At 31.4% G+C, this 17017-nt stretch overlaps 8 protein-coding genes across 8 annotated transcripts; 5 read left to right on the top strand and 3 right to left on the bottom strand.

Moving 5' to 3' along the window:
* Positions 1-542: 542 nt before the first annotated feature.
* On the top strand, positions 543-3419 carry BX663DRAFT_485418 (uncharacterized protein; the record flags this gene model as incomplete). The annotated part of the gene is made up of 9 exons (XM_051524608.1): positions 543-927; positions 967-1057; positions 1131-1211; positions 1291-1406; positions 1484-1683; positions 1784-1975; positions 2068-2547; positions 2699-3187; positions 3273-3419. 9 exons carry the CDS (start codon positions 543-545, stop codon positions 3417-3419), a joined length of 2181 nt encoding a protein of 726 aa, XP_051383911.1.
* A 630-nt stretch (positions 3420-4049) lies between these two features.
* BX663DRAFT_505705 (uncharacterized protein) lies at positions 4050-5204 on the bottom strand. Its single transcript, XM_051527108.1, has 2 exons — positions 4649-5204; positions 4050-4538 (listed from the first exon to the last, which is right to left on the bottom strand). Exons 1-2 carry the CDS (start codon positions 5192-5194, stop codon positions 4218-4220), a joined length of 867 nt encoding a protein of 288 aa, XP_051383910.1. The 5' UTR covers positions 5195-5204; the 3' UTR covers positions 4050-4217.
* Positions 5205-6958: 1754 nt separating this feature from the next.
* Positions 6959-7440, top strand: BX663DRAFT_432590 (uncharacterized protein; the record flags this gene model as incomplete). Its single annotated transcript, XM_051522946.1, has 2 exons — positions 6959-7114; positions 7198-7440. Coding segments are annotated over 2 exons (399 nt in total), but the record flags the coding sequence as incomplete, so codon positions are not given.
* BX663DRAFT_542240 (uncharacterized protein) lies at positions 7420-8684 on the top strand. The gene is made up of 3 exons (XM_051530807.1): positions 7420-7702; positions 7771-8307; positions 8493-8684. The coding sequence occupies exons 1-3, from the start codon at positions 7671-7673 to the stop codon at positions 8572-8574; spliced, it is 651 nt and encodes a 216-aa protein (XP_051383908.1). The 5' UTR covers positions 7420-7670; the 3' UTR covers positions 8575-8684.
* A 1596-nt stretch (positions 8685-10280) lies between these two features.
* Positions 10281-11171, top strand: BX663DRAFT_505693 (Fat storage-inducing transmembrane protein). The gene has a single exon (XM_051527107.1). It carries the CDS (start codon positions 10365-10367, stop codon positions 11127-11129), a length of 765 nt encoding a protein of 254 aa, XP_051383907.1. The 5' UTR covers positions 10281-10364; the 3' UTR covers positions 11130-11171.
* A 534-nt stretch (positions 11172-11705) lies between these two features.
* On the bottom strand, positions 11706-13007 carry BX663DRAFT_414374 (origin recognition complex subunit 2-domain-containing protein; the record flags this gene model as incomplete). The annotated part of the gene is made up of 2 exons (XM_051522324.1): positions 11706-12329; positions 12426-13007. Coding segments are annotated over 2 exons (1206 nt in total), but the record flags the coding sequence as incomplete, so codon positions are not given.
* Positions 13008-13558: 551 nt separating this feature from the next.
* BX663DRAFT_485412 (WD40-repeat-containing domain protein) lies at positions 13559-15428 on the top strand (the record flags this gene model as incomplete). The annotated part of the gene is made up of 5 exons (XM_051524607.1): positions 13559-13581; positions 13671-13881; positions 13957-14146; positions 14218-14903; positions 14985-15428. 5 exons carry the CDS (start codon positions 13559-13561, stop codon positions 15426-15428), a joined length of 1554 nt encoding a protein of 517 aa, XP_051383905.1.
* Positions 15429-15827: 399 nt separating this feature from the next.
* BX663DRAFT_432570 (uncharacterized protein) lies at positions 15828-17012 on the bottom strand (the record flags this gene model as incomplete). Its single annotated transcript, XM_051522944.1, has 3 exons — positions 15828-16055; positions 16206-16659; positions 16828-17012. The coding sequence occupies 3 exons, from the start codon at positions 17010-17012 to the stop codon at positions 15828-15830; spliced, it is 867 nt and encodes a 288-aa protein (XP_051383904.1).
* Between the last annotated feature and the right edge of the window lie 5 nt (positions 17013-17017).

Genomic DNA, 17017 nt, shown 5'->3' with positions numbered 1-17017 from the left:
TACTGCAAAGCTTTTTTTTTCTCGTTTTAGAACAATATCCAATAATACAACCATAACAAAGTCATTCACTCAATCTTCTTCTTCTTCAAATTTGACTATTCATGGACAACAGGAAATAAAACGAAAGCCTATAGCAAAATATGATGTTAAGAGTTTATCTTCCTCTAAAAAGGTGAGCTATATATATATATATATATATATTAAGTCATCCTAATATCATGTATTGTACATAGACAAATATAATTCATACTAAAGGCAATAATCAAAGTATGACAAGTGAAGAAGATAATTTTTTACTTGAAAAAAATCAAACTATGGATGAGAGAAAGTTGCGAATGATACCAATAGCTGCTACAAGTAAAATACATATACATATATATATATAAAATATATATCTATTGAAGATAGTTAACACATTTGTTATTAATACTTTAAGTTTCATAGCAAAAAATCAGCCATTCTATAAAGACAATACACATAATAAATTAAAGGAGACTCATAATAAAAGTTTAGAAGTTAATAATAATAACAACAACGAAAATATGGATGATCCTTCACCAGATCTTGTTCAAATTGTAACGAACAATCTTCGTCATAATAAGGAGAAATCAATAGGTAGTAAGGAGACAAAGCAACGAAAAGAAGAAGGAAGAGAAGCAAGGCTGTCAAAGCGATTAAGTGCAGGACATTATGGAAGTGCAGGTGGTCTGATCATGAGCACTACAGACATTTCCTCTTCGTCTTCTACTACTACTTCTCCTCATCCTTCTGAAGAGATTGAAGAGCTCTTGCTTAATTGGAAAATACAAAGCAACCTACCAGATCGAAAAATTATACTTCATAAACAACACTCATATAAACAAGCGAGTCATAGTAAAAATAAAAAGTCTTTCAAAATTTCACCACCAGAGATACTTGTTCAAGATTGTAAAAAATTACCATTTAAAACAACTGATGTTATAACAGTAGATGATCCAAAGGAATGTGCTTCAAGGCTATGGCATGAAGATGAAACATTTGTAGAACATGAAAAGATAGCTGAATGGCTTGGACAAAGGTTCATCATACAATGAATACTGTGAAACAATAGCAAAAAAAAAAAAATCTCGATTAACATTTATGTATTATAGTAAATCATTAAATTCAAAGACATTGAATGAATATATGAATTATTTTAATTTTTCGACTATGAGATTAGACACTGCATTTAGGTATCATTTACAAGAATTATATATATATATATATATATGTACATATACTGAATCACCTTTTTCCCTTTTGTTTGTTTAGAAAAATGTGCTCTAAACTTTATTTTCGTGCTGAAGCACAACAAATTGAACGTATTTTAGAAGCATTTGCGAAACGATATTGGCAATGTAACCCCAAGTCTATTTTAGGCAGTTCAGGTACATGAAAGAATTGAATGATAGTGTTGTACAACTCACACAAATATTATAAATATATAAAATAAAATTAAAAATAGATGTTGTATATGCAATTGTCTATTCCCTTTTATTACTAAATACCGATCTACATGTTGCTCAAGGAAACTATACTCGAATGACACGACACATTTTTGTCAAGAATACCATGTCAACTCTTCGAGACCAACAAAAGCAAATCAATTCGGTCAGTATAAATAAGTCTCTTGATTGGGAAGCACTTATTGAAGCCTATTTAAAAGTATGGAATACATATAAATATATATATTTATACAGATGAATTTGCAGGAAACAAAAAAAAAAATTTGGCTTGCTCATTTTTTTTTTGTTTATGTTTATAGGATTTGTATGTTTCAGTGAAAAACTATCAAATTCTCCAACCAATTCAACATCAACAAATGGATGATCATGACTTATTTTTAGCAACAGGTTCAAATAATAAGAGAATAAGTATTATGGATATTAAACGCAATTTAAATACAATAATACACAAGTCCTCTCGGGAAAGTGTGTTATTTTTAAATGAGCCTGTGGTAATAAAATAGATAGATAAATAGATAGATATAGCATAAAAGACTTATAAATCTTTTTTCCTTTTTTTTTTTTATATATATACTACATATAGCCAAGGAAAAGTACAAGCTCTTTTACACGTCAAAATAATTCTGCTAACAATAAAAAGCGTAGAAGTTCGTTTGCCTCTAGTCATTCAGCACCAAATACATTACTAGTACCCGTTAGTCCCGGAATGATGAATTCAGCTAGTAATAAAGACGAGCAACATTTAGGTGATCTTCAATTAAATAATCAACCACCTTATTTAAAAGAAGGTATCGTGATGCGCAAGCATTTATTGGAGAAAGCAGGTCAAAAGGCAAGATATCGTGAATGGCGAGAATGCTTGCTGGTGATTGGACAAGGTGAATTAAATATGTATAACGTGCCATCCCCTAGTGATAGTAGATTATCTCTTTTAGCAAAGGATACATTTTCCAGAAAAAGTATGATGATAAGAACAAGTCTAGCGGATACTATTTCAAAAAACTATCATCAGTTCAATCAAACGACAAATTCACTTCCTCAAAACAATGAAAGCCGATGGACGGTAATGAGAGGAAGAAAGAGAGAGAGAGAGAGAGAGAGAATATAAACATACATACATATATATATATGTATACGTATATATACAATGGAATGGAATAGAGTGGAATAGAACAGAACAGAATGAATTTAATACATTTCTTATTGATATATAGGATTATTCTCAAATTATTGGAACAATTTCTTTGAACCATTCCTTAGCAAATCCTTTACCACCACCTGGCTATAATCGAAATAGACCTTTTGTATTTGCAATTCAAGAATCTAATGGTGGTGTTCATTTGATTCACACATCTTCTAATGAGCAAATGATAGAATGGGTCAATACTTGTAATTATTGGTCAGCACGCCAAAGTAAAGAACCTCTTCAGGGAGGCGTAAGTAATGTAGAGTATGGATGGGGAAGTTGTTTAGATGATGTCATTCTAGATTTAGATGCAGTAGAAAATAATGAGAAGGTGACGGGGCATTTTATTCATGATCCTGATAAAGTCCATATCTCTCATTGGATCCCTCCTGCACCCACTATGGTATCAAGTGTTTTGGATGAAGAAGCACAGCTTGAAAGTCTACAAAAATATGTTGCATTATTAAATGATGAAATAAACGAACATCGTGAAATTAAAAAGAAGATATTAGTAAAGGTATTTCACAATATATACTATAAATCGATAGGCAAATACAGATTGTATACTTAGTTTTTTTTTTTTTTTGTTTTCATTTGTACAGTTTCAAGCTAAAAGTCAAAATCGGTCAAAGGCACTTCAAAACTGGGAGGCCAAGTCCACGTATATGTTACATGAGATTATCAAGTATCAAAATTATTGTAATGCTTTAGAAAATGGCATTAGTAAACATAAAAAGCAGGATATATAAACAAAGAGAAAAGAAAATTATGTCAATATATACCCTTTTAATATACAGATATGTACAATATTTATGTGTGTAAATGCTGATATATAAACATATAATAACTAGATATACATATTAATTACAGACTTTTTTCTTTTTCTTTTAATTTTAACAATATATACACATAAAGAAGAACATATTTTCAAAATGTGAACACTAGTATAAGTTTAAAGTGTAAACACAGTTTATTATATTCTGAATGTAAAGGAAATGAATCATTAACAATAATAAACTAACAGATATACTCTGTTCTTTTGGTATATAAAGATTTGAATCAAAGTAATTTAACAAGCTTACTTTCTCTAAATATTGTATACAAATAATACGTTGGAGAGTTAAGAGTTAGTCAAGTTATCATCATTGACATTATTCGTTTATTACTGTTAAAGACTTGTCCAGTATAATTTTAAAAGGAGGATGTTCCTACTACTGTGAAATAATGGGTTTTGGAACTAGAGAAGTAAATACAACAACAAGAGTCACTGCCATTGCTATAAGCCAAATTGCAGCTAAAATAACAAAATGACTTTTACCCATAAAAATAAAATAAGATAAAAAAAAAAAAAAAAAAAAAAAAAAAAAAAAAAAAAGAGTGCAAAACTGATAATATATACATGCATTCATACATACTTATATATTTATATGTGTGTACATATATTTATATAAATCCTTCTTAAATATATAAAAGTAATATAAACATATATGGATAAGCTTCCTCCTTTTTTTTCTCTCTCTTTCTTTCTACAATAAAAAGTAGTATCGTTAACACTGCTTTGAAATCATAATTTCTTGATTTTTTGCTATGATTTCTAAGCAATGTTTGATATCCTTTAAACCTGATAAAACTTCTCTTTGAAACTGAAGATTTGTTTCTTCATTTTTATCAAGTATTTTTATAAGCTTCGTCTCGATTATACTCGAAGAATGGTATTCAGATTGATGATCTCTTTCATCTCCATGACTAGTTACTGACAATGATCCATTAGCACACTCCTCTGATACTTTCCTTCTTTTTATATTGTTACTATTATTATTTGGCTGTTGTTTTGCTTGTCTTTTAACATTTTCATCATATTTAAGTTCCTGCAAAAGAAACGAATTTTTTTTATCTGAATAATGATTTTTTGTTTAATTTTTTTTTTTTTTCTTTCATTTTTTCTTTTTTCTTTTTTCTTTTTTCTTTTTTTTTTTACTTCCTGATAGGCAAGATATGCATGTAATTCCAGTTGACATAATGGACTATAATGTGTACAAGAAGCACTTTCTTCTACTATACGATTAGCAAAAAAGGGACGGTAGAAATTCATAAGAGTATTCACCATCTTTTCCGCATCCTTAATAGTAATGGGCATCAGCTGTTTGAATTGATCATTAACAACGTCAATAATCTGCTGCCAAGCCTTCACCTTTTCTTCATTAAGAGAATACCTTTTACGATATTCTACAAGCAAACAAATTTTTCTATCATCTGTCCATTTATCTTTCACCATTGCAGGATGAATGAGTTGATAATGGCCAATAGGTGCTGTTGAACTTTCCTCCTTTATAGTAGATGTTAGCTGAATACAAGAAGGCTGTTGCTCATGATTAGCTTTTTGAGTAGTGTCATTACTTGTCCATTTTGCCCCCTTTTTATTTAAAGGCTTATATTCTATTACTTTTAAAGGCTTTTTATGATTAGGTTCGTTTTTATCAGAATTCTTATTATCGTTTTGTTGTTGTTGCTGCTGTAAACTCATGAAAATGTATGGTGTGAAATTAGAAAAAAAAAAGCTACATAATTTTTGTTGTTGTTGTTGTTGTTGTTGTTGTACATTCAATTGTGCAGTCTTATTTCAGACCAATTAGAGACGAAGAGCAAATAAGCGACTTTTTTTTTTTTTTTTTTTTTTTTTTTTTTTTTTTTTTGCTAGTTTTACTAGTGTTCTTCTAATATGTCACATCTTAGCCTTGATACTGATTTTCATATAATACAACATTCTGATAACAGTAGTAGTGTCTACTAAGTTTCTTAACATTATCTTACTAAAATGAAGCCTACTAAAAGAAAATTGGAGTACCTGGATAACAAGTCGTTAAAGAAATTCCTTTTTTAATTGACTTCTCTAACACTATTCAATAATAGGGGTTAAAGGGAATAAAGAGGCTTATAAACAAAGGATTGTATAAGCAAAAAAAAAATGTATCCTATCATTACCCATCATAAAAGACATGTCTTTTTTGTCAAGTTTACCAATACTATTTCTAACAAGTTTCATAGACTTGATTACAGTCGAAGAAACTAGGTTGGGTCAATTAGGACAGGGTTGCAAAATTGGGACACCAATATGAAAATGGAACACATAAGTGAATATGGGACACGAATGCGAATGTGGGACTATACTGAACAAATTTAAAGATTTTTTTTTCTGCCTTGAGTTAAGGGTTGTAACCCTAAAAAACAGCCAGCCTCTATAGCGCTCGTATCATTCTAGTAATTCATGATCTAAGAGTCGAAGACAAAATACATTTGTGTATAACTTTTACTTAAACAACAAGGCCTTTATTGTTTAAATGATAGCTGAAGTAATTCTGCTCAGTTATAAAAATGAATTTAAATAATCAAAAGATATATTATCTTCAACTATAATAACAAGACTTCACGCCATATCTTTCATTACAATGTGACATGTTTTACACTGAGTATATTTTCTAGTTAGCAGACAAATGTTGTCTTGAACTCTTTCTACTTCTTTTTTCAATTCATCAATGCCACGCACACCTATATACCCTGAAGTGAAGCATTTAATTTTCCTCAAGAAACGTGCAAAGCTAGAAAAGATCAATTCTGAAAGTAAAAAGGACAACTCAACCACTCAAAACCCTAAGAGAACATGTAATTAAAAAAAACACTTTATGCATTTACAAGGTCTCACAAGCTAATGTACATAAAGCTATCAAGAGGAAAGACTCTCCTGCTGTAATAACAGCAAAAAGGAGTGCAAAGAGAAGCCGCCAAACTAATACTTCAGCAGAGTCATCCTCTAAAAGTAAAAACAAATGTAGTTCTTGCCAAGAGGAGGGGCATAACTCTGCAAGAAGTCCCCACTGCAAAAACTGTAATTTAAAGCTAGCAGAACTTTTACAAATTAAACTTGGATCAACTTATCAAAGATATACTCTCTCTGTTCCATTTGCAACTTTCTGCAAGAATACTCCCAAACAAAGCCAGTTCTTTGGAAAAGGCCAAGACTGTATCAAGCTTTATCCGTGAAGTCATGTTCAAAGCACAACTATTTATAAACTTTTTTTATTCTGCAACACCCAAGCAAATTGACAAATGAGTTTTTTTGATCAAAATTTTTGGGTACACTATTTCAAGAGTTATTAGGGACAGCTTAGATGATGTAGGGCCAATTCTACAGGCTTACAAATACGCGAAAAAGGAAAGACCTGCAGAACAGAATCTAGATGTGGTTCAACTTACAAGCTCTTTTGTTGAACTATCCGCCACTATAAATGGTAGCTTGTTTGTTCCAGAAAATAGGTTAAAGAATTATGGAGAATCTCTGTCAACTGCATGTGAAACTGTCACAACAACATACAATAACTACTATGTTGAAAACTTTGAAAATATTATATGTAACTACTTTATCTATACATTAAGGACAAAGTATCCGGTAAGCAACGAGAGATAAAAACAAACTCTTTAATATACATGTTCAGTTTCTCAAATTTTTTATACTAAAATTGTATAAACTAGAATGCGAAGGTTGGCTGTATCAAGAACTTGGTATATGATCAAGTGCTTACACATTCCCAGTCATCCTCTATACCTAATGATATTCTTGCCCTTTTTGATCCGGATGTGGTCAATAATCTCCCAAGTTTCTTAAATCCTTTGATTTCAGAAGTGAAGAATCGCATGTCCAAGCTTCCAGTGTCTAAAGAAAGCTTAAACAATGAACCCTTCAAAATTCTATCCGCATTAAGGGCATATCCTTAAAAAAATACGATGATATATACAAGGCCCAAACTCCTCAAAATGACAAAAGCAATTTGATTAAGTCCCTAACTTCCAAGACGTTTTAGTCTATTCCCAAATCCTGGATTGCACTGGTGATTCATAAGGATTGATGCTCAGAACCTAACCGGAATTTTCCCAGATGCTAAACAAAAAAAAAGCAAGCTAATGAATCATCTCCTTTCGATCATAAACAAAGATGCTTCTATCAAATGTTTGACTTTAAGAAGCTGGGCATTCAAAGGTATACATTACTATATTACATATATCTATAAATCAACTTACTGACGAAATATATATATATATATATAGTTGTGAAAAGCTTCAAGTACTGCCTGAACAAAAAGGAAAGATGTTTCTCAATGGATTGTATACTGATGGCTACACGTGCAGAGTTGTATTTGCTAGAAAAGTGCTTCTGTTATCACCAGAAGACAATATCTGTCTAGAGTTGAACGATTTTACAAACGAAGAGGTGGACAAGCATTTCCGTCCATGTACTGTAGACCCAGGAAGACGGGATCCTTTTGTCTCTTATCACGGTGGCACTGACATCCGTCGCTTGTCCTCAATCGAATATTACAATATGGGTGGAAGTGTAAGACGAATGAAAGAGCAACAGAAGCGCAAACAGAGACTAGGTATTGAAAAGATTGAAACAGACATTCCTTCGCCTAAAACTGCGTCTGTGGAACAATTTGTTTTGTACATAACTTACATGCTGCAGCACATGAATACTTTGCTTAATTTCTACGGCTTTGAAACTTTCAAGATTAAACGGTTGAACTACCTTAGTTCCCAAAAAACCATCCAAGAAAGTGTCAATATCTTAATAAATGGTGGAAAGAAGTATAATAAAAGCAGGAGAAAGAAGACAAAGAAAAACTCGCAAGCCTCATACTGCTCAAGAAGAAAGAGCACTCATCACCATCCCAAAATCAAAAAGGTATACACTTTTTATTATTATTATTATTATTATTATTATTATTATTATTATTTCAATAAACTTTAACTATTATATCTGTAACTTACAGCAGAAACAACAAAGCCTGTTTTGAAAAGGGAAACAGCAGCAAGATGCCTCTGGTGGTCTTTGGTGACGGACTAAAAAAATAAGGATCATATCAAGTTCAAAGGTCTCCGTCATGGCGTATCTAACAAAATATATCAACAAATAAAAACAAGGCAAAGGCTCGGAGAACTCTTGCTATTAGACATCAACGAATTTAATACATCAAAGGTTATTAAGAAAAAAAAACACATAGTTTACATATTGCACTTTCAGCTAAAACCAATTCTTCATAGATTTGCAATTCTTGCTTTAAAAATGATATAGAAAATCTGAAGCGTAGGGAAGATGACCATGATCCATCAAGTATTGAAGTGTAAAACTTGCAATATCTTTTGGAATCGAGATGTAATGGCCAGCAAAAATATGTTTTACATAGCTCAGTGTATATGGAATGACAATGATCGCTCCACTGTCTTCAAACGACAAACTGCCACCTCCAATGTGGTTGTCCCGACTCACTCCGGTGAGCCAACGACTTAATGATGTTACAGGTAAGAAGTTGTAACAATTTTGATTTGACCAAACAAACTAAAGTATCTTAATTTCCCATATTCCCTTCTGTGTACTATTTTCGTACCAATGTCCCATCTTCATATTGGTATCCCAATTTATTTTGGAAATGGCCAAAAGTTTTTTTTTCATTGACCCAACTTAGTTTCTTCGACTGTATAGAGTAGATTGAAACTTCTCATTTTTCTTAATAAAGCATTTACGTATTTTTCTTTTGTTGTCTCTATCTTTTTTTTTAATAATTCAGCTTGTAAAAATCGAACATGATAGAAAGGAGATATGCTCAGTCAAGTATCTACTTTGGTTCTAATTTATTAATAGTTATTAGGCACTGCTTATTATTCTCATTTGAGCATGTAAATTAGCTTTATCAATTAAGAGACATGCCCATTTTTATTAATGTATACAATTGTTCCGCAGTGCAATTCAATCATATATTCTTGTGTAATACCTTTTATTCACCAGTAGGCAGAAATAAACAAAGCCCCAAAATCAGTCTTAAATCGGTTTAAATGCAATAGATGAACTTTTATCAAATGATTTTATATGAGAAAAGGACAAGGAAAAATAGCAAATTAAGCTTTCGTCGATATTATACTGTAACAGAAGGCGTTTTTTTTTTCACTATATAGAATGTTACAAATGTCTACAGTGTTTGATTTTATCATGCCTTCTTTTTTTTTATTTTTTTTTACACGATTCATATGAAAATCTCAATAGGGACTCTTCTTTACCTATGTTTTCTATATTTTTATTTGAATATGACTAAAACTATTTGATAATGAAAAACTCTATTCAATAGAAACTTCACCAAAAGCTGTATTGCCATCAAAAAGGACGTTCGTTAAGAAGACTATAGTGCATAGAGTCTATGATATAGAACATGCTAGATTTACTTGTCATTTTTTATTCCAAATAAGTCTTTCTGAATTTTAATTTTTGATAATTCAAAAAGAAGTTTTATTTAGAAAACTGTCGATTATTTTCTTTATACAAAAATATTTGGACACTTATAAACACTTGTAATTAGAAATAGAAAGGGGAAAAAATAAACATAGACAAAATCATGCTTATTCAGTATTCATGCTATTTTTATTTTGCCAGAAATTAAACACGATATGAAACGTAATTGGAGAAAACATAAATAAAAAAAAAGCCTTTGTCAGCGGTCATTTAAATGATCATGAGCAACTACAAGAAGAAGTATAATATAATTCCGTAATACTTTTTTTTTTTTTTTTTTTTTTTTTCTTTCTTTCTTTTACCTATATTTAATATCTTTATCTTTACCATTTATTTAAAATAAAAATACTAACAAAAAAAAATGGAACCTTTAAGAAGGTATCTAAAGCCACATCAAATAGTATCATTTATATTATATCCGGCAACTATCTTTGTCGCCTTCCTCTATTCAGCTTTAGGCAATCCACCAAATACTTACTTCAGCAGTAAGCGAAATATTTTTAACGTTCTTTTTGTTAAAATCGGCTGGTTCTGGGTGACACTTGTTTATTTTGTTTATTTATGTCTTGTTCGATCAAGGCAATTTCAAAACATGCAAGCATTCAAGAGTGGTACATTACGTTATTTTGCTGTAACACTCTATTGGTATGCCATGACTCAATGGTTATTCGGTCCTAGTTTCATCGATCGAATCTATATTTTAACAGGAGGCAAATGTATTTCACTTAATGAACACTCTAATTTAACTGCAACAGAGGAAGTATTGACCACGGTCGTTCAACAGCAAGTATGTCGGAAACTAGGTGGCCAATGGATAGGTGGACATGACGTCTCTGGTCATTGTGTCTTATTAATTCATGCTAGTCTATTCTTTTGGGAGGAATTAAGTTGGTTGTTTTATAATCAAATACCACTCAAAAAGATGAAAAGAGAAAATAGAGTACAGTTTTGGTCTGTTATTAGTGTATTAGCTATTGCTGTTTTGTGGTGGGTAATGTTGTTTATGACGGGTGTCTATTTCCATGGTCATTTTGAATTATTATCTGGAGCATTCTTTGGTGTATTAGGCTGGGCCATATTGGTAAAGTATAAGTATACAGATATATATTGTAGGTTTGAATATTAATATTTAGTTTATTATTATAGTATCTTGGAATATTTCCTAGACTTTCAATGTTTAGTTTCCCATCAACAAGACTATAAATTATATAACGAATAGATATATATGTATATTTATATTTATATGTATGTATGTATGTACAAATAATGCTTATAATTGTTCTACTATACTAAGTAAAGTAGATCGATCCAAAGGTATAAAGAAAATTTCTGTACCATCTAAATTCTTCTTTGTAAATATGAGCTTATGATCTCTAAATTCTGTTAATTCTGTTCTAAGTGCCAAATCACTAGATACATAAAATCCTTCACGACATTTTTGATAATATTGACTATAAGTGAGTCCAACTGTTTCATTACCACGTCCTTCCATATTAGCTAATTCCATCTCTACTAATTGATGTTCTGCTAAAAGCTTGAATACACCACGAGCATTACTGGTGAGTGAATCTAATACATATTTAGCTCCACGAGCACCTCCTAATTCACTTGTACGCACCAACATGCTGTTCTCAAAACTTGTTTCTACTAAATAATCGTCAAAGGTCGTGGCATCATGCCAAATCCAATTAAATCGACTTGATTTAGCATTATCCCATAATAATCCTGCATTAATATGATCTATAGAGGCAATCAAATGAATATTATCGGCACTTGCTAACATTGATAATATTGTTTGTGCTCGTTCATTACGTAGATTAGCTCCATCTAGGTTATGAATCACAATGTAAAGGCTTTCATAATCTCGATCTTCATCTGAAAAATAATCGCAAATAAACTTTACATGATCTTGAATTGAACCTGATGGTCCTGTCAGACCTAACGCGCCTGCTGTAATCTTTAGTAAAATATCCTTGATAGTAATAGATGGGAAAAATCCATTAACAACAATCATGGGTCCATCAGTTAAAGATGTTTGTGCAAATTCGTTTAATAATTTACGTTTTGAACCATATCCATAAAACACAAGATTAAATCCAGAATGTAGTTCAAAATACCACTGTGAGAAATGTTGTTTGTGCATTTCTAATAGGAAGTTAATTTCTTCAAAATGTTTTGATGGCGCGTTTTGAAGGATTTGATGAAATTCTTGAGGTTCAAGTACAGGAAGTTTTGATAGAGTGTTATTCGATGTCTTTGAAGTACCATGAAGATCTTGAAAGTATCTTTCGTAGCCCTCTGTTTCGATATACATTGATTTTTTCTTCTTTTTAATATTGATTTCATCATCATCATCATCATCATCATCTTCTTCTTCTTCTTCATGGTCATTCAATATCGATTTTGAGTGATCTTCATTGACTTCTTCTTCTTCTTCTTCTTCAGATGTAAATTCTTTTATTTCGTCATCATCATGTTCATCATCGTCCTTGTCACCTTTTAAAAGTTCCATTTGTCTTTGAATACGTCGTCTTTTAGCATGGTCAGGAGCAACTTCAGTTATCTGTTTTCTTCCTCTCTTTGTCTGCTTCACTCTTTTTGTTGAATTTGTAACTTGCTGGCTTTCTTCAACAATCGCTTTTTTCATCATGGAACTGGAAGACTTTTTGACTGATTGTTGAAATTGAAAGATTGCTTGTCCGCTCACGTCATTATTTTCTTTATCGTCTTCTTCATCAGTTGTTTTATATTTAGATAGCATATGACCTGTTTCCTCAGTTGGATCAACATCCATTGCCTCAAGATTAGATGATGATTGATTAGTAGAGTTGGTTAATTTGGATACTGTAAGACCAACATCAAGATATCTGGAAGCTCTCACACGCTTTTTGGGTGCTGATTTATGTTCCTGGGCTAATTTCTCTTCTATTTTAGCAGCTTTTACATCGACAGTACTCACAATGTGAATTGGAATCTCCTCGTCTGTTTGTTCAATAATTTTCATGATTAAAATATTACCTTTTTTTTTAAAAAAAAAAAAAAAAAAAAAAAAAAAAAAAAAAAAAAAAAAGAATAAGAAATAAAAAAATAAAGAAATATATTTTTTATTATTATTAAACGAGAGGCTTAGTGAAGAGGATAAATTTAATTATTTGATTTTTTATAAAAAAAAAAAAAAAATATAGAGAATATTGTAACAAAGATCTTTTCAAATAAAATAATTAAACATGGTACAGTTTATTACATAAATACTATCCATTATGAGAATTTGAATAATTAGGAATACGGAATAGACATAATCAACTTCAAGTTTTTTGAGCTCAAATAAACCCTTTCTATTAGGTTTAGATAATACATAGATGTATATGTAAAGCAGAGGGAGCTAAATAACCATGCTACTTTTGTTAGATTTTGCTTTTATAAAGTAGTTTGTTTCAAATAAATAAAACAAAAAAATAAAATAAGATATAAAAGAATCATAACGGAATCTCAAAAGTATTTATTCAACCTTTATTTTTTATTTTTTATTTTTTTTTTTTCCTTGACAAATACATCATGTCAAATATAAATAAACAAGAGTAATTTATCATTTATCCTTTCAAGATAATAAAAAAAATAACATGCTTATTTCATAACTTCCTTTTTTTTCTAAAAAAATTATCCATAGCGTTGTTAAATTAATAATTCAATTTCTGAGGGAAAATAATCTCAATCGATCACGTTCAACATTAGAAAAAGAAGCCAATCAAACATTAAACACAGTCGAAAGTAAAGAACGCTTTTTACAAGATATTATAGATGGTCGATGGGATATTGTATTAAAACAGGTCAATCAACTGGGCATTGAAAACCAAAAATTATTTAATCTCTATGAACAGGTAAAATATATATTTATTTATATAGTTCAAAGTGTGTATGTGGTTCATTACTTATCACATATTTTTTTTTTATAGATTACTCTAGAAATGATAGAACTTAATGAAAAAAGTACAGCCGAAATGTTACTTCGTAAATCAAATGTATTACGGTTATTAAATGAAGAATATCCTGAAAGATATGAAATAATGGAACGATATTTGGATCAGTTACCTATAGAAAAACCACAATATACAACGGAAGAAAGAAGGAGACACATATCAGAGCGTAAATGCATATATATATGTATGTAAAACAGAGCTTATCTTTATTGACAATTTCTTTTTTTTTTTCAATAGAATTAAAAGAAGAAATATCAGTTACACCTGGTAGTCGCTTATTAACTTTACTAGGCCAAAGTATCAAATGGCAACAACTACAAGGGATCTTGGTCCCAGAAGCTTCTTATGACCTTTTTACAGGTGTAATTACTGTCCAACAAGCTGAAGAGGATGTGTTTGCCTCAAAGCCATATGTCTCTATTAAATTCCCTGGTAAAAAGACAACACATGCTGAATGTGCTTCATTTTCTAAAAATGGGCACTACTTGGCCACAGGTTCTGTCGATGGATTTATCGAAATTTGGAATTATTTAACAGGTAAATTACGAAAGGACTTGACCTATCAGGCCAACGATCATCTGATGGCCATGGATCAGTCAGTTCTATGTGTTCAGTTTAGTCTCGATAATGCTCTCTTAGCCTCTGGCTCCTCAGATGGCAAAATTGCGATTTGGAAAGTAAAGACAGGACAATGTCAGAGAAGGATACCTGCAGCACATACAGAGGGCATAACGTCTGTTTGTTTTAGTAAGGATGGAACACAAGTTCTAAGTTCAAGTTATGATCAGACAATCAGGATTCATGGTTTAAAATCAGGAAGAATGTTAAAGGAATTTAGAGGTCATACATCGTTTACAAATACAGTCTTATTCTCTGCAGACAATACAAGAATTCTAAGTGCAAGTAGCGATGGTACAGTAAAGGTAATATATACTTTCTATGTATCTACTATAGATCTCTCTCTCTCTCTCTCTCTGACTAATATATACATACATGTTATTTAGATTTGGGATGTCAAGACAACACATTGTCTATATACAGTTAATCCTCAACCTGTCATTGAAAAAGGTCAATTAAATCCCGTTGGTGGCCTTGGAAATGCATCAGTACAAACTATCATTCCAATTCCAAAACGTGAAGATCAATATTTGGTTTGCAATAAGACAAATACATTATTTATTATATCTATTCGAGGACAAATTATAAGAACTCTTAGTCACAATGCCAAATCTGATTTTATCACAGCGGCGGTATCACCTCAGGGCAATATTGTATACGGTATAACTGAAGATTCTTATATGTATGGATTTCAATTAAATACAGGTGCACAAATTGGGAAAGTGAAAGTGTGTGACAATGAAGTGATCGGTATTGCAAGTCATCCTTTATCTAATGTAGTTGTGGTATATGATGATGCTGGATATGTATTTTTCTTTAAAGCACCCTAAAATATATGTAATAAATTCTCTCTCTCTCTCTCTCTTCTTTCAATCATCTTCTTCTAATCGAATTCTACCTCCACCGCTACCACTCCATCTTGGAACGGATTGACCTATGCCTCGAGCATGTTGAATCCATTTATAAATTCTAGTTGATGTTTTGTATGTCCATCGAATAAAATCACTTATACCACACCTTGTATTTGTTTCGAGATAAATCTCTAAGCTTAATGACGTGAGAGCAATTACAGTATAAAACATAGCATTGCAACCATATCCTTCATATATAACTCCTCCTACTAAACTTCCTAATCCAGCTCCAATCCCTGCGTACATAGCAGCCAATACACCTATATCATAGATAAAGTTAGATTAAATAAAAAAAAAATTGACAAATCCAGAACTTCATTATTTACCTTGAGAAGTAGCTTGTAATGATGTAGGAGCTAATTCATCTGCTTGAACAACTCCAGCACCCCATAAGGCTGAAAATGCAATACCGTTTAATAAATGCAATCCAAGCGCAATGCTAGCACCTGTAGGCCCTTTAGGTATAATAGTGTACGCAAACACTCGAATAATCGTCAAAACATGTCCCAAAATGATTAAGCTTCTAATACCAATAAGCCGAATAAGCTGTGTGTGTGTGTGTGTGTTTAAGAAAAAAAAAAAAAGAAGGTTAGATACCAAGTCGATAATAAAAAATAGTCTTAGGAACATTACATCTTTGGAATAAAAAAAGAAAAGGAGCTCTGTAGAAGATCCAATTAAACCAGTTAATCCAACTTGAGAAGAGGTTGCGCCTAAATCCTGCTTCAAATAAATAAATAGAAAACTAATGACCATATTTAATGAAGCACCCATTAACATCATAGTAAGAAAGAATAATGAAACATCAGGTCTCTTTAATAGTTGTAAAAGTGTAGATGGTTCATTGCTATTTATAGGAGGCTGAATGGATCGATGAGCTGGAGGATTTGAAAGATTAACAGCTTCAATGATACTTGACTCAGTAGCAAACTGAATCAATCGTTGTATCTCGTTCTGACGTATTTGAGAAGAATTTAAATCGATGCCAACTTCATCATAGGGATCCATTTGAAACTGATCTATTTGGGTATCTTTGTAACTATTATGATTAACAGTAGTAGTATTAGCAGGTGTGGTAGAAGTCATAGTAGTAAGTCTATTTTTAAAATTGCTAATCGTGTTTGTTGTAGTTTGTGGTTGAATAAAATATCTTTGTCTTTCATCGATTCTCTCCGATTTAAATTGTGCATTTCCACAAACCAGAATAAAGCAAATAGCAGAACAAGCATAAATATAAAAAATAGCATTCATGTCTCCTGTCCAGTCTGTAATAAAGCCAACAAGGGTTGATGCTACACCAAATGAAATGGATCCCCACATACGTTGTCGACCATACTGGTCTTTATTTCTTCCTAATATTTTCAACACTCCTCCATCGACTAATGGCAATACGGGTACACCGAAAAAAGCAAAACAGATGGATGTAATAGTAACTAATGTGATGGCAAGTTTGCTTCTAGCTGCTTCATCTTCGATAGGTTTAATAATGACAGATATACCCATAACAC

The sequence above is a fragment of the Cokeromyces recurvatus genome (assembly GCF_025118155.1).
Source record: "Cokeromyces recurvatus strain NRRL 2243 chromosome Unknown BX663scaffold_9, whole genome shotgun sequence".
NCBI lineage: Eukaryota > Fungi > Mucoromycota > Mucoromycetes > Mucorales > Mucoraceae > Cokeromyces > Cokeromyces recurvatus.
Note: the sequence above shows the minus strand (reverse complement) of the source record. Positions and strands in the feature narration are given on the sequence as shown.